The sequence below is a fragment of a genome, unplaced genomic scaffold (assembly GCF_019419815.1).
Source record: "Pyrus x bretschneideri cultivar Hongxiangsu unplaced genomic scaffold, Pyrus_bretschneideri_v1 Contig7, whole genome shotgun sequence".
Taxonomy (NCBI): domain Eukaryota; kingdom Viridiplantae; phylum Streptophyta; class Magnoliopsida; order Rosales; family Rosaceae; genus Pyrus; species Pyrus x bretschneideri.
Window position 1 is genome coordinate 350,250 of NW_025999809.1, and position 25,515 is coordinate 375,764.

The following is a 25,515-nucleotide window of genomic DNA, read 5'->3' on the forward strand; positions in this document are numbered from 1 at the left end:
TTGTAACTTGGTTGGGGGGGGGGGGGGCCTTAAATCCACCCATTTTGGTATTTTGGCTTCTCTGTCCTTCACCTTTTTAGAGGCTTCATAATTTCTGAATACCTCTGATAAGCCCTTTGGTTGAGAATCTCCCCTCAACCTTTGGAAAACATTTTTGGAAGTTTCTTTCTCAACTGACCCCATGATACTTCTGTGGACTTCTTATTCCTCTTTCTTTCTTCTTCTGATCAAGTTTTGATCAATAATAACTCCTGATGCTGGCACTTCTAACTCACATTCACACTGGCACTTGTTACACAACACTAACCCTTTAACTATAACTGCTTTGGGTTTCTCAGGTAGCTTGATAGTTCCTTGTGTTGGTCTGTCAACTTGTCTTCCTTCTGCTTTCACTTCCCAGGTGGCTTTTCCTTTCCCGTTTTCAGCCCAATTTAGGTTGATCATGTTTATTAGGGCTTCTGGGAAGGGATCCGTGTCAATCATCATATTGGCCTGTGGTTTTTTTAACAACAACTTTCCCTTCACTATTAGGTCTTGTATCCAATCCCTTAATTGAACACAGTTGGTTATGGAGTGATTGAAGGTATAGCCCAGCTTGCAATACTTCTTTCCTCTTAGCTCTTCTGGCTTAGGCATCTTTTTGGTGTTGTTGGGCACAATCACTTTTGCCCGCACCAACTATTTATAGATCTCCGAGGCCTTGGTTAGATCAAAAGAAGAACTCTGGTATTTAGGGTTCATAAGGATAAATCCACCATCATTCATCACCACTTTCTGATCCTTGATTGGTTGGACTAACCCCTTCACTATTAAAGGTTTGAAGGGGTAGTCATCTTTACCGCATACATGTCCACCCCTTCTCTTCCATGGCCATGACTTTCTTCTAGCTCTACCTCTTCAAACTCTACTTGGTGAATTGCGACTTTACTTTTGTAGAAAAGAGGCACCTTAGATGAGTGTTTCATTTGTTATTGTTCAAGTAACAGATTCTCATACTTTGTGGTAGCAATTACCAATTCTTGCAACTCATTAAATTGTACATCATAAAACTTTTTTCTTAAAGGCAGCCTCAAAGCCTTCTGAGCAATGGATATAAGTTGGGCATGATTGATAGAGAATTGGCACCTCATTCTTGTCCTTTTGAACCTCATCATGAAGTCTTATGTAGATTCATGTTCGTGTTGCTTCACCTCCACTAAGTCATTGATAGACATCTCGGGCTCCATCCCATAGAACTGCTCATAGAAAGCCATCTTCATTTGCCTCTAGTTAGCAATAGAATTGGGAGGCAAAAGAGAATACTATTGAGATGCTAGGCCAACCAATGAGTTCCCAAACAATCTTAACTTATAATTAGGATTGTCTTCGAATGTCATGCAATGGTTGGAGAACTTGAAGATGTGATCTCTAAATGATACACTGTCATTCTCCCCCACTAAAAGTGGGAAACGTAGGCATCTTGAAGTTGAGTGGAAAATGATGCTGCTCATCAATATACTCTGGGTATGGCTTTTGGTAAGTGATCCTAAACAGCGGGCGAGGTTGAGCATTCTGGGCCACCATCCTTCTCAACTCAGCTAACTCATCTCTAAGCTGCTGGTTAGCTGTATTGTTGTATGGCATATGTAGGGCTCCTCATTTTGGGCTGCGATTATTGCCCAAAAAGGTTTCCTTCTTTGGGTCAGGTTGTCTCCACTTGGCATTCCCTCATTTACTGGCTAATGGTGGGGGCCTATAAGGAGGAACCTTGTCTACCTTGGTACGCTCGCTTTTTCCACTGGATTCTCTTATTAACTACGGTATCCTATACTTCTTTCTTTCTTGCCCGCTTTGCCCCCTGCTACCCAGTGAAAATAATAGAGGGTCGGGCAACTTCGCTTTTAGCTCCAAATCTTTCCTTGTTTTTTCCTTTATCCCTCTTTTCCTCAAGCACATGAAATAGGGGGATAACTGGTTCTTTCTCAGGGCTCTCTTTCCTTATCATTTCCCTAGCATAACCATTCTTTGGAATAGAGTACTCCGGATGTAATCTTCTTTGCAGACTTAAGAAACAGAGTCTGGTTACTTCACCTCTAGTTTTCAAAGTGATCTTCTTTATACTTTTCAGCACTTGTACCATGGTAGCTTGCAAATCTTCATTGGTTACCTTCCTTCCTGACTTCTCGGATGAAGTCGGGCTTTCTAGAATAGCTAGTCCTTGCAGGGAAGGAAAATCCTCTAGATGATATGTCATGCTTGATCTTGGTAGACATTAGGGTGGCCTATATTTTGTGTTCCACCTGAAAGTTTTCTCCTTCCTTCTTTTTCTTAGCATACAAGACTATGAATGTCCCACTGGGCGTGCCAAAACTATGTTCAGGCATAGATTTCTCTGCAGAAGGATCCTTGGACCTCAGCACAGCTCCATAAGGGATTGGCACTTTGGATGTGTAGCCGGGCTCTTACTTGTTGATGTGCTACAAGAAGAGGATATAGTTAATTCTGAAAGGTGCTTTCGTGGGGCCTTAAGTATAGGCCTTGAGGCTCATAATCAAAACTAATTAAGTGCTAGGAGTGTTACTGCTATCTCAGTATAGCAGATGTAGAACAAGTGTGTTTTTAGTCGATTACTTGCGCCCCAAGTTACTCGGACTTCTTGTTATCAAAGGATTGGTGGGTTAAGTCCACATTAAGTTCTTTTTTTGCCTTGTAAATAAGGACTTTTAGTTCATAGTCTTGTATGTTAAATGAAGGGAGTCCAGGCCCTTTTAAGCCATTTACGTGGTTCTTGATTGATTTTAATGACAACACATCTATTAAACTAACCAGATCTATATGGAAATGGAACTCTTAAGATAGGAAAACTGATGGAAATAACTTGAATACATACTGGAGAATGCATTAAGTAATAGATCTACAAATTTAGAAAACAAACAAAGAGCCTCGGGCAAGATTTCACCTTGTCTCGCAAGGTTGAACCTCTTGCACTTGATTCTCTTTTAATTAACAGGGGTTTATGTGCTAAAAAAGGATGGGTGATAAACAAGTTTACACAATGGAATTGATACTACGCCACTGAGGGAGATTAAAGAGCTTTAAACTGGACAAGAGATAGCTTGTCACTAAAAATGACTGAATCTGGCTTGATTTCAGCATTTGGATGCAAATCTAGCTTGAGAGCAAAGTTTGTATGTTTGTTTGTTTGATTGGTTAAATGTCCTTGTCTCTAGGGCCTCTTCCTCCTTTTATAGGCAAATTAGCCTGACTGTTATGATTTTGTTCTTGCCCGAAAGCACTTGGAGGGTAGTGAGTCATCAGCTTTTTACTTGTAATGCCACTGAAAAGTGTTCTTTGGTTGGTAACAGGTTAGTCTCCATCACTTGTCACTTCAATGGTAAGCATGTGGCTTATATCTAGGCTGAGAAGGCTTCACTTTGCTTTTGGGCTTCAAGCAAGTCCCTTTTTAGTTGGCATCCTTGGGCTTTCATCTAAATCCAATGTTCAAATATTAACCCAAACAGAATGTGTACAGCATGGTATCTTCGGTCTTCATCATCTCCAAGGAACTAGTTCAGTTGGATTTTTCTGCTCATATACAGTTAATATTTCCGATGTTTCTTGTTTGATTCGAGCAATCGAAATCTTGAATGTTACAAGAATTTGGGTTTCCTTCTAGATTAATGTAGAACTTTTCCTTCATGTTTATAAAGTCAACTTCGGGTAATAGGTTGCTAGTCATTTCTCTATAACAACCTCCATCTCTACCTTATGCTTATTCCCAAACCCAAACATGGCTCTCATCCATTTTTGCTTGTGGCCTTCTGCAATGGTGTCCATGTTGTTATTTGCTATGTGCAATTTATCAGGCATGAACATGAGCCATCATATTGATCATAATCCTATGTGCTGCTTCTTGTTTCAGATCTTGGGTGGGAATGGTTTTGGCTAAATTAGATGATGCTTTGTTTGGTTTGCAGATTGCTATGACCCTTTAGCAAGGTTCTAAAAGACGTTAGGCGCTAGTCAGATGACAGGTTGGGGCCTAGTGCCTAGGCGGCGAGGTCTAGGCAGACTAGGTGGATTTAAGTAAATCTATTACATTTCTTGTAAACAAGTGTCTATTTAATACTTAAAATATATATAATTTCATCATAAACTACATAATAGAATGACATATATATTATGAAGTATTGGAATATAATGAAAACATAGGGAATAAGCATATAAGGTGTGTTCATTTAAGTATTCAGCAACCTAGGTAGGTGCCTAGGTGGGTGCCTAGGCAGGTCTGGATGGGCTAGGTGGGTGCCAAGGCAGTCTAGGCGGACGCCTTAGCAAGTCTAGGTGCCATTTCTTAAATTTCAAACGCTTAGACATTAATTAGGACTATGGCTAGCCACCTAGCGTCGTTAGAACAGTGCCCCTTAGATCCAAATGGAAATTTCACGATAACTTTCGACACTTACGATTAGACAGATGATGGTTGTCTGGTTAGTATACTATACTGTGATTCTACTCAAACCCTACATGGAGTTTTTGTTCAATTATATCTGTGGGAAAAGATTGTTTTAGGCACCATTTATAGTTGTTCAAAAGCACTTCTGCTCATAAGCATTTTTGTTATTAGAAACATTTTTAAATTTTTATTGGAAGTGCTTTTATAAATGACTAAAAGAGCTTTTGATGAATTTGTTTTTGAAACCAACTCTTAGTAAAAATCCATGTGGATTCTGGAAAAGCACTTTAAGTACGGTTCTTGCAAGAAACACATATTTGGTGCTTCTTCTAAAAAGCACTACCCAAAATCAATTTTACCAAATACGGTTTCAGTAATTTTAAAAGTATTCCTAACGAGCAGCTAGTCCTTAATGGAAAAGCAATTGGAAGTGTTTATTGAAGAAGCCCTTTTCATGTGCTTATCCACATAGCACTTATATAGGACCCTTAATACTATTGGGAAAAGTACAAGGCTGCAATTTTACATCTAGAATTGATGATTTCCCTTTTAACATCTTTATCATATTAGTGTATATTTGTTTTTGGATTTCTCAAGTCTTCGAACTTACATAATACCAATATGCAAATTAGTAACAGAAACTTTTGTTGCAAGCAAAAGTAACCATCCAAAATTTCTATATCGTCATGTGGACAAGCCTGGTTGGTAGCTTGGATGGGTTTGGCAACAGAATGAGGTGATTTGGTCAATGAGCGGTGCGTTTGCTAATGATCAAGGAAATTGCTCGGTACACAAGAATGATATACCACACTCCTGCAAGAAAAATCCTGAAATACTTTATCTCACGCCAGATGCCTTGTCGGAGAAACAAATCAGAGGACTGCTGCACGGGCGGTGTACTTGATGCTTGGGCTCCAAGTCATTCTCTTTCTTTGGAATTAATGTTGGAAACTTGGGAGGGCAACCTTTTGACGGACATCCACCTCTCAATCTTACTTTGAAGGCACCAGGTCTTGGTTACACCTGTGGACCTCTTTTGAATGTTGATCCGACAGTTTCTAGGGATTTTGGGGGTAGACGCCAACGTCAAGTTTTCAGTAAGCATTTTAATTGGCCAATACATGCATATATACAAATGAAATTGTTCTGTTGTCAGACTAATTGATAACATAAAATGCATATGTCAAAGACTGGAAAACTGGATTGAGTCAATTTTGTTAGAACGTATGTGTGGTCCATGTTTAAAGTCTTTTAATGTAGGTATATCGCATATGCTTAGAAACAAGTCTACTAAGAGAACATTATGTACCCTACATATACTTGTTGATATGGAATGTGAGATTTTTGCTTGACAATTTGTGAATCAAAATCGTTGATTATATATAGTCAGGTTAATACATCACCAATTACTTGTTTCCAGGAACATGGAAAGCAACATGCACTTATTCCAGTTTTTTAGCCAACGATTCTCCAGTCTGTTGTGTTTCACTCTCTTCATTTTACAATCCTGGGATCAAATCATGCCCCAAGTGTAGCCGTGGATGCATAACAGTTACAGACAAAAAGATGGATACATGCATTTGGTGCGCTGTTAAGTTTTATACTGCAAATTTGCAAGTTAATTTGAATGCTACTAATCCTTCGTTTCTATATTTCTCTCCTCTTTATGATAACATGCAACGCTCAGTAGAATCTGATTTTGGGGATGGTCTCGACACGGTGAAATGAACTGATCATATGTGCCCAATTCGTGTTCACTGGCATGTTAAGACTAACTACTTGACTCACTGGAGAGTTAAACTTACAATTACTAACTACAACTATATGAAAAACTTCTCAAATTGGAATGTACTGGGTCAGCACCCTGGTCTGAGCGAGGAAACAAAAGCATACAGTTTCAACAGTATAATGTTTCATGCTAGGTTTAGAGGTACTTACTTTACTTTTTGTTCAATAATGTTGATAGTAAAACTAAGAAATGTTGAACATGATCAAGTTGGTTTTGTAGATTAAGTTTAAGTAGATAAAATATGTTTATATCGTGTTTCATTGTGAATCTGGGTCACAAATTTAAATAGAATCAACCTCATCTATAATCTAAATTCGGTCTTGTCTTGCTAAATAGTCGAATAACTACATAATGTACCGTGTTTGCCATTATGGGTTGCTATTCATGTATCCTTTCAAATCATATGACAAAATACTTTATAAACCAACCTTTTCTTTTCCCCTCAACATTCTCACATGACGTTGAATCATGATGTTGTGAGGTTACCTTGCAACGGTGTTAGATAGAGAGTCCGAAGATTGATTATGATTTGGCCAAGACTCACAAGATAGTCCAAACCCTCAGTCAATAGGCAACTTTTGACGGTTGGAAGTTACATTCTGTCTGGTGACATAAGTCTGACAATAGAATTTTACCGCATATATTCTATTACAACTTTAATCAAACAAATTCTAGTTTCTCAACCAATAAGGACTCTTGCAGATGCAGCTGCTCTCTACTGGGGCATACCCTACTTCAATGAAGAGCTGATTACAACTACTGAGGATGAAGTTGGTTCAGTCTCAACAGAGATACTTCTGGAAAAGAACTCAGACTCCTTCACATTCAAAAATGGACGGGGCTTCCCCAGAAGAGTATATTTCAATGGTGAAAACTGTGAGATGCCCTTATCAGACACTTTCCCAACATTGCCAAATGGTAACTCCAAAACCCAAACCATCACATTTCCTCTTCCTTCTTTTGATATTTTTCATCTCCCAAACTTTAGTTTTTACACGGTACTCATGAAAAAATAAATATGAACTTTTTTCCCCATATGCCTGCTTTTTGAGTGTGTGTGAGTTGTTTTTCTTCAACAACATACATAAGTCATTCCATGCAGCTCTGTGGTCTTGATGGTTTTCTTGATTACAAATACTTTACTTTTTAGTACATGTTTTCACAGGATTTTTACATATATGTGAACTGTAATTATCTTCCAATTAATGTTTTTGCTGATTGTACGATGTAACACTAATGCCAATGGATAATGTTAATCACACTATTTTCCTGATCATATATAATTTGTTGCTATTTAATTCATAATTTGTTCTTTATTTTTCTTCAATTATCATCATTAATTAGTGTCTATCTCAGCTTAATTAATATATACATGCATGCATCCTCTTTCACAGTCTCTTGTCCTTTCGTATCATTATAAACAAAAATTTAGTGTATGTGGTATTTGCTCACTGATCGCTCTAAAAGTCCAGGTGGTATTTATGCAAACTTTCTGCCATAAAGTAATAGTACCAGTTCTCTCACGAAACGGGGTTCTTTTATTTATTTATAATCTTGCTACGAGGTCTTTCAACCATAAAAGCCTAATACGTGCTTGACTCGTGAATTCATCCACATCTAAATACAAACTCTACGTTTACCCTTTATTATAAAGGCCTGTTTGGTGGGTTGGAAGAGAGTGGACTTTAGGTAAAAAATTGGATTGGCAGAGCAATGTAAGATAGAACTTGTAAACCATATATAAAAATAGATTAGACAACCCACTCTATTGTGGATTTATAAATCGTCACGTCAAGTTCTGTCAATCTCGTATTTTTAAACAACAAACGAAGGATTGGACTCAAGTCCAATTTAATTGGTCACAACATATTCCAACTAGCCCACCAAATAAGCTCTAAAAGACTACTATTAAATACACTACAAAATAATAGCAAGTTTGGCTAAACCAAATAACATTAATACTAAGGTGTTCTACGATATTGATAACCAAACACAACATAGACCACTTATTATTATGGGGTTATGATATTTCTCTTCACTTATAACTAGCTATAAGTGAGAGCTTTCAAGTTCAACTCACATAGATGATGATGACGTGTTATATTTGTGTTGAGTTCAATACCTAATTAGCGACTAACCTATTGTGTAACCTTACTTGATTCTTCTTCTCCAATTTAAAATAGAATATTGTTGTATAAAAAAAATAGGATTAAGTACCTAAAAACCCTCAACATTTTAGTGTTATTCCATATTGGTCTCAACCTTTTTAAACATTCCAAGCAATTACCCAACCTATTGAAAATATCACATCCGCTAAGCCCCAGTAAATTTTTCAAACATAGATTATATGCAAAACCCACCAGTTGAGTATATATGATCAACATCAATATTGCTTGCTTCAAAATCTAAATTTCAAACATAGATTATAAAATATGGAACCCAATGATCAAACAGATATTGAATTGAATTGAAAAAGGAACCAAATTGAAATTACATCAGAAGGGCAATCTTCCAACATAGAAGAGGGTTAAAAATTCAGATAGGGTTTCAAGGAGCATGTTTCTACTCATGCGATTTCCTCATTCATCAATTCTTGGCTCGGAAAGCTTCAAGTTCTTCTTTGTGGGCGGTGAAGATGGTGATGGCCGCATCATGGCAGTACATACCATTTAAGCAACCTCCATGACCTTCTTCCCAATGTTGATGACTTGAGTTGTAGGGCAGAGTTGGTAGTTTTGCATTAGGTTTGGAGGTGATGGCCTAATGGGGTGGTGGAGGTTATGCTTCCATGACTTTGTATTGATTTTGGAGACAAAGTAAACCCTGGTTAATTTAGCAGATTTTTAACGGATGTGACATTTTCAATAGGTTAGGTACTTGTTTAGAATGTTTAAAAAGATTGAGACCAATTTAGAATTACACTAAAAGGTTGAAGGGTTTTAGGTACTTAATTCAAAAAAATATCATTAACATAGAATGTTGTAGACTGTGGAGCCAAAAATGATCCCAAAAATCCTGAAGGAGACATGTGGACTGTATCTCGAAGAAGACAAGATTGGCCTCATCAAATGGGCAAGGCACGCCTATATTCCCACACACAGCTGAGTACCCCTAGAAGTTCAAGCAACGGACGACGACACCTCAACACTCCCTAGCTCATGACATGGAAAAGTCAACGGCATTGAATATAGGATTAATTACTAAATAATATCTTTAACACATTCCCAATTGAAGATCAACTCAAACAAGTAAGGAATCTTTATCATAATTAATCAAGGACACTTCCATCGTCATCCCAAGATATTATCTCCTAATTGATATATTGGGAATATTATTTCCTCATTGCTCCTATGGATGCATAACCTTGGTCCGCCACATGTAGGGTGTTGAGGCCAAAAACTGTCACACGCAAGCCCGACCAAGCCTTGAAACCCAATTGTCATGCAACCCTTTATTCAAGCCCAAGTCACATGCCCGAGGCTTCTCAAGTGAATTGTGGTGTGTATGGTTGCGGAAGTTCATTGGGCCTAGGTGAAGTCAAGATTGTGAAAGACTTTGGGTTGCTTGGGAGCCCAAAAGTCCAAGCCCATAACCTTTGTATTCCGCATGGGTAAGTTTGAGAGAGAACTAGCTTAGTTTGCCTCTTTTCCTAGCTAGCCAACCCTCTTAGTTAGGACTAAACTAGATTCCAACATTAAAGGCACTCTAAGCCCAGAAAGTCAGGCATTTAATGTTGACTTTCCTTTCCTAGCTTGCACAGACAATCGACGCCCGAGAGCCATGAGGCACGTTACTTGAAGTAGTGCATGCAGAAAGCTAGCCCAGGAAAGCCGCACCTCGAGAGGAAGCAAAATGTAGGTTTCAACAGTACATGTAACTTACACCAAAAGGAAAATAGTAGGAAAGTTAGGGAGAAAGGAAGGGGAAGACCAAACCACAAAAGGAGATCCCTTTGAAGCCTAGAGCAGGACCATTCACTTACAAAAGGAGGGCATGATCCATTAAGTAGGAGAAGGGAGAACGGGGACAGAACCAAGCAGCACCACCCAGGAAACATACCCAGAGAACTTCATTAGCCCATAAACATCCATTCAGCCTTAAGAATCATGATCCATGCAACCTTAGTATTTTCCACAACCTTCTACTAAAAATCCTAGCCATCGTAAGCCTTGTTATCACCCTAGGAAAGTCCAAATCGTTCAGCCAAGAATGCCATGCAACCATGCTAACTCTCTCTCAACATGTTAAAGTGATGAACTTCTAACTTCCACACCATGCCTTACTTGAGCAAGCCATTATTTGCTTAATCATATTATCTTCAAGTCATTGATCCAACCAAGATATTTCCTCAGATGTGCTAATTCTTTCAAGATATTCCAAGTTTTGGTATGAAACCGAACCAATGGAGACAATAGGATGTTCTCAAAGCCCAAGTCCACCTTGACCTAAAATTCCCCCAACATAGGGCAAAACCCTACACTTAAGCCGGCCACCTCCTTATAAATACCTCATATCTTCCAGATTTTGGTAAGCTTTCGCAGCCATACAAACCCTAAACTTCACTTTTTTCAGAGTTATTGACTTAGGCATCGGAGATCCATTGGCCAAACACCTCCCCCACCCCCCACCTCGTGGGTGTGTGAAACTTTGGTCTTTGATTAAAGGTGTTATTTGTTTTGTACGTACAATTTCGTCAAGATTGAAGATGGTGGAGATTTACTGCCATATACATATTGAAATTTTGTTGAAATAAATGTTCACCAACAAATTAAATTTTGACTTGCTAGGGCTTATGTGGTGCACATCATGGGTCTTGCCAAATTGCACACATACGTGTGACGTATTAAAGTCGAACGAGTCATCAAGAGTGACACATGTCGATGTCTGAGCCATCCGTGAAACAAATCAAATTAAGTAAAAAAGAGCAAATTAACCCTAATTGATCAAATCCCTCAATTTTGGTTTAATTCCAAACTACTGATTTTGATTTAATTTACGATTCTGATTTAATTAATAACTAAATTAAACCAACTAGTCTAACTTATCAAATACAAAAGGGGACAAATTAACCCTAATTCGATCAAATTATATCAATTACAATTTAATTTCTTAAATTAAAGATTCTAATTTAGTTAAGAGCTGAATTAAATAATTAGCTCAAATTAAATCAAATTAGAACCTAATCCCACAAATTACGGGATTGAAATTAGGTCTTCCATAGCAAACCCAATTCTTTACCTATAAATACTATGAACTTATTCTTAAGAGAAACAGACATGGTAGCAAAGGTTGTCAAGGGTGTAACTGATGAGTGTTGGAATTGTACCCTAAACCCAATAATAGGATGACATGTTTAACTAACTAGTTTAATTTAAGGGCAAAGATTATTATTTTAAGCCGTCTCCTTGAATTTTATACGCTTAAACGATTAATTCAAGAAATATGTAATTAGGAGAATGTGATTTAAAAAAGTTAGATTCATGAGACCATTTTCTTTTGCATATCCTAAACGTTCTTGATCATAGGATTGCCAATTGGACATTGATGACCTATTAAGATCAGTACATGCTATATCTTCTCTCCGGGAGAGTGATTGGTCTCGAGTCATTGGTGTGATTGACACCAAGACAAGTATGTAGGTGCTCAATAGAGAATGAGTCCACTAAACGCGATTAGCAAGGAGTTTACATACTTATGTCACATGAGAACTCATGGTTGGGATAATGCAATGCAGTCATTTGACATGAGGCATCATAGTTGTCTTGTGGTTACTTGATCTTTAACTGTGTCAAAGGCACTTCATTAGAGGGTGTCCCCTAAGGATGCGCGCGGTTTGGTTTGGTGCGGTTTTGAAGCTAAAACCAAAATAAAACCAAACCATTTGGTTCGGTTCGGTTTGGTTTTAAATAGTTTTGGTTTGGTTTCATTGTTTGAAAAAGCTATTATGGTTACCTAATTGTATCTTATTTACTTTTCCTTTGATATACACTTCTATTATTGCATTGTTCAAGCATGCATACAATATTAAAATTCAATCAAGCATGTCTTCAATATAGCGTTCATCCAATTCAATAAAAAAGTTCTGGTGTTTCAACTTACTTTGCATTATTCAAGTTTCAAACATTTGTCTTTCCCTTTCCTTTTACACACTTACTAGCCGAAGGTTTAGAAAGTCTTTGAACTTGTGAACAGACTTGAGAAGCTAATACTTGAAGAAGACCTTGCATGTTGTAAATTTAAAACCAATGTATGAGAAATCATTGATCCTTGTGAACTAGAACCTTTTGTATAGTTGCTTCTCAAGCTATCATTTTATCGTTTCGTATAGTTGCTCCTCATGCTACTATTTTCCAAAGCACGCAAACAAAAAGCATGCATGTGAAGCCCAAAGGTGTCAGCTAATTTGAACACAACAAGAGCAAAAACATTAACATCATCATTGACCCAAAATAAAAGAGAAAGTCTAGGGAGAGAGTCATGGAAGACCGAGAGCTGCAAACGAGAAAGAAAGAGTACAGAGTCTACAGACTACGACTAGAAGAAACAAAAGAAAGAGATTATGTGGCCATGTTATGATGTGGTTGAGTCCATACTAAATGGATGCACTCAATGAAATAACCAATTAGAATTTAACATTTAAAAAAGCTATGCGGTTTTTGTTTCGGTTCGGTTTTAGATGGTCGGAACTGCAACCAAACCGTTTTTCCTTTATTCGGTTCAGTTTCAAACCAAAACTGTTTTGAAACCGCAAAACCAAACCGTTCGGTGTGGTTCGATTTGGTTCATGTTTTGGTTTCAGTTTTCGGGTTCAAGTGCCCACCCCTAGTGTCCCCGTTATAGTTAGGGTTAAGCTACTTAGCCATAGAGGTAGGTGAATGCACAACAATGGATCTTTAACTTTCAAACAGTTGAGGGAGAGTACTCTATGATATGATTAAGAATCTTTGGCCAGAGTAAGCCTTGATGGCCCTTTAAGAATCACAAGCCCGATTCAGCACCATGTGTTCACCACCCTTGAATCGAATTCTACTTTGGAGATCGAATCAGAGGAATATTTTTCAAAAAGAATAGCTACACAGAAATTAAACCCTAAACACTCATTATTAGACAAATATTATTTTGTACACATTTTTTATTATTCGTTGGAGGAATTTTCGTGTTTGCAAACAAATTTGAAATTTGAAAATACAAAAGGGAACACATTTAAAACTACCATACCAATAGTCCTACAAACCAGTGTTCTAAAAATCGGTTTAGCCGACCGCTTAGGTGCTGGGCCATGGAGCCCCAACCAGATTTAGGCCAAAACGTTCAGTTAAGGTAAGAAAGATTCAGGCGCTAGGCGGCTTGAATCTCGTGGCAGCTCCTAAACTCGCTACAACTCTCGCAATGATTCTGCAACTCCCAATCTTGTATCGTATCAACAGAGCCTCAACAAAATTTCTGCAGCTCGTTGTCTGTGTGTAGATGAGGGAAAATAAAGAGTGCTATTTGACATTTAAATTCGTGGCAGCGCGAGCTGGATTTCAAATCCATTTTGAGGTTCTTAAGGATGAAGAAGAAATGATAAAAATTTAATATGAAGGGTTTTTCACTTTCCAAGGGGTTTAAAGATGGTAACGATCTAGGCTCCACCTTTGGTGATGTGAGAGAGGTGGGGTGGACAAGTTACATGAAGAGTTATTAAATGACTTTTAATTATTAAACCACCCACTACGTGGAGTTTTTAACTTTTTAAAAGCTTGTGATATAGTAATACTAGGTATACTAAATTTACATACTAAATGATGTGTCACCAATAAAAAATATCAATAAGAAATAAGGATGATAATTCACACTTAAGAAATATATAATAAATTTACCTAAATTCGCCTAGTTCGCTTAGGCTCTCGTCTAGGCCCCCTAGATGCCTACACTCCCGGCTAGCGCCTATCTTTTTTTTTTTAACAAATGATTATGTACAATAAGGAGAAGGGGTAGACTTAGCCTTATAATGAACTATCAATAATGTGGTTCAAACTCGTATTTGACGAGAATCGTAACTAAAACCTTTCATTTACAAGTAAAAAAAAAAATATCACTAGACCGTAGTATTATGTGACAACCAACATGAAAGATGAGTCCATGACTTTGTGTTTTTTTTTTTCTTTTTTGTGTTAAAAATGTGACTTTCTCTTGCATTCTTGAATAACAAAAACAGATAGGCCTACAATAATTTCATCTATATATATAAAGGGAGAAGGCCAGTTTGGTGAAGCATTCAAAATGCCAAGAATGCCCTCACTTTAGGAAAAAAAAAAAAAAAAGAACGCAAAATCATCTTAATAGAATATGGTTAAAATCGTAATACGCAACTATAATAGGGCTGAAATTGTAATACACACAATATAATATTCGGAGATGTTTTTACAACCGTTAGATGAAAGACATCCCCCATTCAAACAAATTGTGACCCTTAAGATGAAAGACATTCTACAAGCAGTTGCTACAATGGAAACTGTAACCGACCGCACGTTCAAGAGGCCACAACCGCTTACTTAATCCCCAATATTGATAGAAAAAGGAGAAATAACTCAACCGCACATAGCCGTTTCTCACATCGTCTGTTTTATGCTTCTTCTTCGTCCACTTTCATCGTCTTAAATTTCCTATTCATTTTGCTCAATTTTTGTTCAATTTCGATAAGGTATTATAGCTCGGAGCTGATTTACAGATTTTAAAAATGGTGGATGCTAGGCAAAAAATGCTTGGACAGGTAATTCAATTTCAATGCCAAGACCGTTCGTTTCTTTTGGATAATTTTGATCTTCTGCTGATTTCGACTGAATTCTAAAAAAAAAATTAATTTTCTTAGTTAAATTTGTAGTTGTTCATTTCTGATGAAGAGCTGTGAATGTTATGAATTGCTACAGGTTTAAACTAACGATCTGTTCAACAATATGAAATTGCTTTGTGTTTTAAGATCTTCATCCGAATAAAGTTTCGTTATTTTGTATGTTAACCGACACCCATTTGCAGTTCGAAGCCGATGTGCATATTTTGAATATGGTGTATGCTGGGCCAAAACGGCTTGGACAAGTAATTCAATTTCAATGGCCAGACCGTTCTTTATTTTTTTTATTTTTTTTATTTTTTGCGTAAGTTTGGTCTTCTGCTAATTTCGACCAAAAAAAAAATTAATTTGTTTAGTTTAATTTGTAGCTTCTTTGCACGAAGCGTCCTCCCTCCTCCTCCTACCCCACATCACTCTCTTCTGGAAGAATTTGTTTATGAATTGAGAGATTGAATTGCTGCTTGGAAGTTCTGAAAATTTATGGTCTTTGTATGGTATTTTAGGTTTAGGATACAAAAAGATTGTGTCTTTGATGTATAATTAATATTGAATTTGATGAACTTGATTAGATTTTGCATTGTTTTAGGCCATTGCATATTAAGTCTGTGATAAAAAGTAGGGATTGTTTGTGTGATTTTTTTCCATATTCATAATTGTTCAGCATTATCGAAATTAGAGTTTTTTTTTTTTGTGTGCTGATTTTCAGGTGCTCTGTATTAGTAATTGCTTATTTCAAAAGGGAATGCGGGGATATGATAGAGATGTAACCAAATTTCCAATCTTCAACTGTTGACTTTTTGTATGTAAATTTTTTATCACGATATTTTGGAATAATTAGTTTAACAATTGATATTTGTTGTTTTGGCATAGAAATATGGTCGGTCAGGCGATGAATATGAAGATTATGAGGACAATGAGGATGGCGAAGACTATGAAGAGGAAGAGAAAAATTCGAAAGAGTTTCACCCCTGCTACATTTGCACCTTTCAGTTTCCAGTTGGATTGAAATCATCCATCTTCTTCCACATGCTCACCAGTTTCCTCCAACGGAATATTCAAAAGGATAAACATGGGATGAAACTGTAAAGCAATGGGCAGTTTTGCAAGAAAGAACACAAACTGTAAAGCATAACGGTTTCCTTTGTTTCTTTGCATTTAAATAGAAATTAAATAATTATAACAAAATTGACTGGGAGACTGAAACTCAAGATCTTCCTTAGGAAATCCTCTGAACCAACTTTCAATTTGTGACATTGTAAGGTACCGGTTGCATTTATATTATCTAACAACTATTAGTTAACATTTTTCAAAATCTGAGCCGCCACTCTCTCATTTGTTACCCAAGGATTGACGGTTGGCTAATTAAATCTCAAAAGAAAAAAAACTTGCTGCGACTGAAGTTCTTCGTTACTTGAATAATATGACCTTGCGACCTCTCTTGACAACTTGAACTAAAAACCTAAACTAAGGCTAGAAATCCAAGTAATTGAGCATTAAAAAGTTAAAAGTAAATTGTGAGGTTTAGAGTTAAGGAAGCTAATTATCCAAACTTACAAAGGCTAAAGTAAGGTTTCATTTATCACGAAAGTCATTGATAATCATCATAAAAACCATATTTGATTGCGGGTTGCTCAATATAAAGGGAGAAGGCCAAATTGGTGAAGCATTTCAAAATGGCAAGAAAGTCCTTTTGTTATCTACACAATCAAACCTTTAAAAGTTCAAAAAGCTAGGACAAATTGGTAAAAAAAACCATAACCGAACAAAAAAACAAAAATCAACACTTTAATAAAAACAAATCAATTAAAAAATAAAGTGGAGAACACCATTTTAGGAGAGAAATATTAAAAAATAAAGTGAAAAAAAGGCCACATGGTGAATAACTGCTGAGAGATATTAAATAGAAAAATTAAAATTTGTTATGCTGGAAAAAAAAAAAAAAACAAAACAAAAACGGAATAACTTCTCCTCCATTTTAGGAGAAAATATTAATATCTATATTAAAAAAAATCTAATAAATTATACTAATATCTGCATATGGTCCGACTAATTTAGATGGATTAGGATGTTTCAACTAATATTTGAAAGCTAGAAGTCAAGTTTGGTGTCTCAAGGCTTCACCAAAAATAATTGAACTAAAAAGCCCCTCAAACAAATAAAAAAACTACCTCAAATACAAAGCTACCTAGAATTTATGAATATTTCATGATGGATATTTTCGTCAAACTTAAAAGTAAAATAAAATAAATAAAAGAGGAAAAAAAAAAGTAAAAAAATTGAACGTGTGATTCAAACCTCCACGTTTCCTTCACACGCATAGCATTGCTTTTTCCCCTATAACTTCCCACTCCCACATCAGTATTTCCTCTACGTCTCTGCCTTTGCAAACAAAGCGGAACGGTTATAGAGAGGAAATAAACCGCCAGCAAAAAGTGGGTACAAAATTTCAACAACGTGGCCTCATAAACTCGACTAAAAGCTTTCAAGAAAAGAGCAAATGAATTTTCAATACAAAAAGGGAGCAGTGGTTTTGGGTTTTTTCTTTTAAATTTTAGGTTTTGCTTTGCGTTACAGAGTACTGCTTTCTTTTGTTTGTTTAGCTTGCTTCTGTTTTCTCTACTAATAAATTTATTTGTATTTTTAGGATGCCAAGTTTGGTAGAAAGAAAGCGCCAGAGCCGCAACAAAACATGCAGTCCATTGATGGTGCTGTGACTAATGGGAGTAGTTCATGTGAAGAGAACAGGTAATGGATTTGATCTTATCATTTGCTATATTGAATTTGTAGAGTTGGGCTCAATTGTTCTTCATTTTTGTCTGTTTTTCAAGCAAAAATTTACATTGAACAGTATTAGAGTTCAAAAACATCTGTTATACAAGCACTAACTTCCCCGTTCGTATAATCCCATTTTTTCCGTTCCTACTTATTTTCCCATATCCAAATTCAAATGTTAATTTTCCCCTAAGTTATACAACTGCTATCAACAGTTGTTGCTTGGTTTTACAGACTCTCACACTCCAACGTAGGATAAAACGGGTATTAAGCAACGCCCGAGTCATCATTCTTCTTAATTTCAATTTTTTCGCTTTTTTGCTTTGCCATTCTTCTCCCACTCCCTCTCCCCAGGCGTAAAAAGGAAATTAATCTAGGTGTAAGCTTCTTTTTTTCACTTTTTTTCCTGCATGGTTGTACTCATTTTACACATTTTCATGTAAGCATAATATGTAATTGTATGAATATCCAGGTTTAGCTTCATATGGGTTCTTTTAACTTCTTCCTTTGAAATCTTCATTGTGTGTTTTTAAAATTTCGGTCAGATTATGAGTTTCACTTTTAATTATCTTAATGTGCTATACGTGTGCTATGGTAATTTTAAAAATTATTTGTTTTCATTCTTAGGATATTTACAACAATACCCACAAAAAATGAAGAAGGAACCTATTGATAAGATCTCAAACAGACGTGTCTCTATTTTTACACCTGGTTGGGAGATATCTGTCGGAGTAAAAACTACTGATCTAAGCCAACTGATTCTCAAAGAGTGGAAAAAGAAGAAGCATGAGCAGTATGTATCCTAAATTATATACAAATTTGTTACAAGAAATCTAACATTATATATACCTTCAATGTATAGGTGGCGCATGAAAAAGGCTGTGGAAGAATTAAAACCTTCAACAACTCCTCAGATCATACGTATTTGGAATAAAGTCCAACAAATAAGGTACAACACCATTTCTTACCTATTTATTTTTAATGGCATTCTCTATATCATTCTACAAATTAATTACCTCAAATTATAAAATAAAATAAAACAATTTATGGTGCAGAAAAAAGATTAACAGTGGCCAAACAACTTTTCTAAATACGGTAAGTCTTCTCTTATTTTCATACAAAAGTATACTATAAATTCAAATTGCATTCAATTTTCAAATATAAATAAAATTGCATTTTTTGTCAGTTTTACAAACATCACACCCGTCTCAAAATACAAAGGTTGAAGTACAAGATTAAGGTAATATTTCTTATTATTTAATTTTTTAAATATGGTTACAATTTGTTACCTCAAACTTGACAAATATTTTTATCTTTCAGTATTCTACAAGTAACTGGAGTAAAAGTATTGCCATGAGAAAATTGTCAAACTTAAAGGTATTTAGGTTAAGTTGCTTACAATCTTTATAGTTGGGATTGTGCATTATAGTTAGACTTCTTATTTTATCATCATTGCTTGCAGATTAACCATGAAAATCTAAAGCATCAAGTGCAAGCAAATGGGTGGCAAGTATGACTTTGATTTCACACGTAGGCGCTATGTTTACATATGTACATGTTGTCCGTATTTTGCTTTGCTTCATATATTAGGAGTTTATCCCTAGCTAGCCTATAACTTTGATTGAAAACTTATGAATCTGAAACATTTTGATTTAAGGACATTAAGTGTTGTCAATATGTATTTAGAAATCAAATTACATGTCATATTTTCATATTTTTTTATTTATAAATAGTATATGTTTTCCCATTTTATCTTCGTTGTTGTTTTAAAGAACAAATAGTAAAAAATGTATGAGAGATTACTCACATATGTGCAAATTGGATGGAATATATGCTCCTAAATTATTCAACAAATGTGGCAATATGACAATATTGCATGCGATAACACCATTATCACTTTAGAATGATGGGATGATTGTACGGTAACACCATTATCTCATCAACCTTTCTTCAACTCAAGCAATTGGAACTACGTAGCCTGGCCCATGCTTTAATGTTGAACATCTCAGTCCCAACCCAAAATGGCACACCCATAATTATGTACTCACTCCTCTAACTGTATCAACTATCCCATTCATAAATTTCATTTTGGGTACAATGGGCAGGTGCAAAAAGACTAAGTTAGATGATTGAACATAATAAAAAATTGAAAATAATAAGAAATTGTTGTGATGGACACAAACACAATTTATAAAATAATCACTTAAGAAATATAAGAATATCTAAAACAACACATCTTTGGGGCGCGTAGCGCCCGTGATGCAAAAATGCCTCTCGCACGCACGTTAGTGCGTGCAGAGAGGCTAGTCTACACTAAGGGAGAGGGGATGAACTTAGCCTCACAATAGACCAGCAATAATGTGATTCAATCAATTGTTTATGAAATATTACTTTCTTTATTCTTAATGTAAATTCTATAGAAACTAATTTTATTATAGGAATTCAGCTGCTTTAATTAGTTTATGGGAGCTTTCTTTTAGCATGATTTAAAATTATTCATTTACTTCAAATATTTGACTTTCCTTTTGTCAATTTACGCTAAACACATTTAAAACGTGTAAGTTGCACGTAGCACGCCGTGATTCAAAATATGTCTTTTACACGGGCGTGAGCGCTCGCATGAAGGCTAGTATTGTTTAAATACATAGTTACACAAACTATGATCAGTTCTTCCTGGATCTTTAAAATAACAACTTACAAAAATCTGCAGAAACCTAACGAATCGCAGTTTGACGGATAAACTTTTCGTTCTTTCTTCACATAATGTTTCATAACTATAATATGATTGAACGAAATGCTTCAAAGATCAGAGAGGCACTTTCCATTAATAAAGTCAATGACTTGGGTGACCTTCTCTTCAAGAGCAGCAGTTACAGCTACCAAATTTTTCAAGAATTCTTCAGCAGTTGGTTTTTCACCGTCTACTATGTCAGTCACTGCTTTAACAAATATGATTGGGACTTTCAACAGATCTGCAACGTAAGCAACAGCTGCCCCCTGAAACGCAAAAAATTTCAAAGAGTTGCTTTAATGGATTATGGAAGTAAACTTCAAAATTACTTTAAGAAACACAGATAGGTTCGATAGTTTTTGCACGAAATAAGCAGTGATACTAAGATTTAATACGTTAAGAAGAATATGCTAATACTACCTCCATGTCTTTAATTGTAGCATCATTTGCAATGATCGATGCTTCGTCCTGTGGGGACATATCTAGAGAGTTTCCAGTGGACAGTTTACCAACCTGAAGCATACGCACAAATGTCAATGACACTGAGCACTTGCAATGCTATCAAATAAAGGGAAAAGGAAATCCAAGATCGTGATAAATAAAATCTGCACCATAATTTACATTCGTATGCCTAACCGCTTTAGTGTAGATAATGGAGAACACCAATTTAAAACGCAAACTGAGCAGCAGTATATCAAGTGATTTGGAAGTAATTCAATTTAAGGGGTGACATATTTAAATAAGTCCAAGCATTTTTCTGCATGGTAATTACCTTCAGATTAAGTTCCTTTTGAAGATTCGGTGACGCACAGGCTTGCCGTAAACCAACTCCATATAGATCAAAGACCTGTAGAAGACATACATACAAGGCAGAGAAAAACTGAGTACAAAATTTCAAATACGTCATTACCATGCAAATGGCTACATCAATATTCCAATACAGCAGGAAGGTGGTTCGTAGCGAAACATTATTCCCTTTAGCTAGGAATAGATATTGCATCTTCTGCTAAGTCGAAATAGTGCTGAGATGAGAGAGATTATTGTGGTTTAAAACATAATTTGATTAAGGCTTCTAGTTGGCGTCAACCACATGACAATACACAATATGGCTTTCTCCTCAACTTTCAATACTATGTTTGGAGTATCAGAAGAGTAGATACTCAAAAGTTTAGTTGAATTGAACAAAGGGTCAAGGCTAAAGTGTTAACATCTTCCGATAAATTATGAGTACTTTACCCCCTCCAATTAGAACACCAATCTTTTATTGCTTTAATCTTTCTAGGCCACTTTTAAAAGAGCAACCATTCAGTTCAGTCTACAAGATCATACAAAGTCACTGGACTAAGATTTTGGGGCCTCTGTATTTGTAAAAGGACTGCTGTTATCAGAAAATACTGCAAACAGGAATTGTCATCTATCGTCCAATTAAGCACACAATTTCCTTACAATATGTTAAAGAATCAATCAGGTGACCGTTGGACATGTGGGGACCAAATATGTGCCAAATCATCATACTAACAGAATTTTAAACGGAAATTGACGGCAAGGACCAATGGTGCACGTTTTGCTAAATTCAGGGACTTAAATTAACAAGTTTTAAGTTAATTCTAAACTAGCTTGAAAGTTCAGGGATTGTCTATCCCCCTTTCCCTTCCCCTCCTTTGCCTGCTTTCAATTTATACTATACTAATAAAGGCACCCAACTTATGCACGAACATAAATTTAGATTAGTTGCTCTCTTAAACAAGCACGAAAGCACTTCACTACAAAAACTGAGAAACACTCACAGGAATAGGTATCCTTCTGTCATGATAAGCAACATCACATGCGAGATACACATCACCGATGCAAGCTCCTTTGGCCTGAAAGCATCCATCAATCAGTCATACATAATATGTCAAGATGCTTCATGAATACACATGTCAACATACTTAATAAATAAGTTGTGTGTGTCTGTTTGTGTGCTCGGTGATGCAACTATGGAATTGTGATTTCCTTTAATTATATCATGGTCCCCGACTCCCTACAGTGTAACAGTTGAAATCTTCAAAATTTTCAACATCTTTTATAGGAAGCTACAAATTCTCCAATTAATAGTGCACTGAGAGAAAATAAAAATGAAACTTAACACTTATCCTATAAGGAGAAGAGCAAAGTGGGTATACCTTAAAACCACCAGCAGTGCCTGCATTGATAATTAGGTCAGGTTGTAATGCTTGAATGGAAGCATAGGTCACAAGAGATGCAGAAACTGTGCCTACACAATCAACCCCTGCAAAGAAATTTGAGGAACCACCTCTTCTTTTAAGTTCTGATTAAACAAGAGTGACCAAAACGAAGGAAGAAACAATCATAACATAAGATGATTTTCAAGGAGTGGTAAAATTTCAAACACAAACCTGATCTTGCTTTAGAAAGAATCTCAGGGACTCACTGGATGATTTTGATAGACTGATACAGTAGAAGTTGAGTACTGAATTGAACTTTAGGGGGTAGTTAATTAAGGGTAGTGTTATTCACACACCCCTTTTTACTCCCACACACTCTTGTTAATTTTTGTCCATTGATCTTCTTCAATTTATTCAATTCAACGGCCAAAAAGTGAGAGGGTGTGTGAGAAGTAAAAATGGGTGTGTGGATAGCACCACCCTTAATTAACTACAGGCTAGGCCTCTTGTGCTATCAGCTGTCTGTACTTATTAGTGATGTATATGGGATTCTCATGGTCGCTAAGTTGGCTTCTTTCGTTTTTTCCTAGATAGTCCTACACAAATGACATATTGTATTGGAACAATTATTCGCAGCATCATCTTTATCTTTCTTTTTATATTTGCTTATAGTTTAGATTCTGAGCTGTTTTCCTTCCCTAAAATACTGAAAGCCTAGCCCTTCATATACCTATTATAAGAGAAAGGTCAAACCATTTATACTAAGCCACTCACAAAATCCTCTCAGTCATGGCAGCTTGGTTCTATAATTTACAGATACTATTAACAGATTTAAGTTAGACTCTTTCAACATGATATAACCAAGACAAACAATCAATTTATCAAAATCTATCCTGACAAGAAAAGCCAAACCTCAAAAGAGTAAAAAACTCACCCAAAGAAGAATCTTTTCCAGGCCAAACTAGATTAATCTGAAGATCTTTGTAAGAACCGTGATACCGAACCCAAGGCACCCCGTTTGGGAACCTGCACCATTCATGCATTAAACATCAGAAAAATTAAGACTAACTAAAAAATCTTAAATGGGATATATAACACTGTACCTAATACTCAAACTTCAATTCACAATATAGCCAAAGATGGTCATTTCTCAAATAAAAAAAAATCAGATTTTAACAATCTCACATAGTTAGAGAACTGTAAAGTGATCATAATAGTCTTGAATGGGCCACAAAAACGTGAATAATATGCAAAGCAACTAAGCAAGTAAGAATGAGGACAATTCCTATTTGCTGTTTGTTTTCTGAAAATTGAAAACAAATCAAAAGCACTTTTTTGATGAGCAACAAAAGCACTTTTGCTAAATTAAACAGCACATAAATTTCCATATGAAAAAGTGGAAACAAGGAATATTCAAAAATAAATAAATAATCGAATCACCCAGTACCCAATTTAAAAAATTTAAGTCAAAGTCGAAACCAGAGATTTTGAACTCACACGGAGTCAGGATCCTCTGTGAGATTGAACTTGTTCACCACTGGAAGCGCTTCAGTCTGCATAGCTGTTAATTCACTCCAAAAAAATCATTACTTTATACAATTAAAATCGGAATAATAGCTGAAAAAGGTGGAAATATCAAATAGCAAGAGTGGAAGTATCAAAACGGAGCAAACATACCGATGACGAGGAGGATGGTGGAAATGGGGCGCTTCTCAGCTTCGGAAACCAAGGCTTCCTCGGTAGCGTCCGATTTGTCGCCGTGAGGAGCCATTAATTTTTCTTTTTCTTTTTCTGGATTTTTCCTTCACTTTCTCGGCCGATTTTCTTTCTTGCCAAACAAACTGAGTCGAGCGCAGAGAGACTTGAGAAGACGGAGGCTGAGAGTCAAGGACAATTCGATAATTAACCAATCAGAAGGCGCCGCCTCGGATTTGATCGTCGACCGTTGATTGGTGGTTATGATCGACGATTAGAGGGTATTGGTACACGTGTTCTCATCCGCACGATTGCCATTCTCTTGGTTGGTTATTTGGGTTTGTCTTTTAATATAAAATAATAACTAGCCTTCCTGCACGCACTAATGTGCATGCGAGAGACATTTTTGCATCACGGGCGCTACGCACCCCAAAGATGTGTTGTTTTAGATATTCTTATATTTCTTAAGTGATTATTTTATAAATTGTGTTTGTGTCCATCACAACAATTTCTTATTATTTTCAATTTTTTATTATGTTCAATCATCTAACTTAGTCTTTTTGCACATGCCCATTGTACCCAAAATGAAATTTATGAATGGGATAGTTGATACAGTTAGAGGAGTGAGTACATAATTATGGGTGTGCCATTTTGGGTTGGGACTGAGATGTTCAACATTAAAGCATGGGCCAGGCTACGTAGTTCCAATTGCTTGAGTTGAAGAAAGGTTAATGAGATAATGGTGTTACCGTACAATCATCCTATCATTCCAAAGTGATAATGGTGTTATCGCATGCCATATTGTCATATTGCCACATTTGTTGAATAATTTAGGAGCATATATTCCATCCAATTTGCACATATGTGAGTAATCTCTCATACATTTTTTACTATTTTTTCTTTAAAACAACAACGAAGATAAAATGGGAAAACATATACTATTTATAAATAAAAAAAATATGAAAATATGACATGTAATTTGATTTCTAAATACATATTGACAACACTTAATGTCCTTAAATCAAAATGCTCCAATCCCTGGGTCAAATATGAGTTTTAACCCAAAACTCATTTTTAGGGCAAATTTAGCCC

The 25,515-nt window shown here is 36.1% G+C and overlaps 2 protein-coding genes and 3 long non-coding RNA genes across 5 annotated transcripts; 3 read left to right on the forward strand and 2 right to left on the reverse strand.

The window, feature by feature from the left end:
- Nucleotides 1-201: 201 nt before the first annotated feature.
- On the reverse strand, nt 202-636 carry LOC125472423. Its single transcript, XM_048573839.1, has one exon. It carries the CDS (start codon nt 634-636, stop codon nt 202-204), a length of 435 nt encoding a protein of 144 aa, XP_048429796.1.
- A 14,197-nt stretch (nt 637-14,833) lies between these two features.
- On the forward strand, nt 14,834-15,335 carry LOC125472347. Its single transcript, XR_007254280.1, has 2 exons — nt 14,834-14,979; nt 15,137-15,335. It is a non-coding gene; the product is annotated as an uncharacterized LOC125472347 (long non-coding RNA).
- Nucleotides 15,336-18,414: 3,079 nt separating this feature from the next.
- LOC125472604 lies at nt 18,415-18,924 on the forward strand. The gene is made up of 3 exons (XR_007254513.1): nt 18,415-18,622; nt 18,692-18,778; nt 18,885-18,924. It is a non-coding gene; the product is annotated as an uncharacterized LOC125472604 (long non-coding RNA).
- A 96-nt stretch (nt 18,925-19,020) lies between these two features.
- Nucleotides 19,021-19,348, forward strand: LOC125472421. Its single transcript, XR_007254370.1, has 3 exons — nt 19,021-19,069; nt 19,150-19,206; nt 19,292-19,348. It is a non-coding gene; the product is annotated as an uncharacterized LOC125472421 (long non-coding RNA).
- A 1,089-nt stretch (nt 19,349-20,437) lies between these two features.
- LOC103930328 (5'-methylthioadenosine/S-adenosylhomocysteine nucleosidase) lies at nt 20,438-24,574 on the reverse strand. The gene is made up of 8 exons (XM_009339653.3): nt 24,406-24,574; nt 24,226-24,289; nt 23,663-23,754; nt 22,726-22,832; nt 22,348-22,422; nt 21,333-21,407; nt 20,981-21,073; nt 20,438-20,826 (listed from the first exon to the last, which is right to left on the reverse strand). The coding sequence occupies exons 1-8, from the start codon at nt 24,497-24,499 to the stop codon at nt 20,629-20,631; spliced, it is 798 nt and encodes a 265-aa protein (XP_009337928.2). The 5' UTR covers nt 24,500-24,574; the 3' UTR covers nt 20,438-20,628.
- Nucleotides 24,575-25,515: the final 941 nt, after the last annotated feature.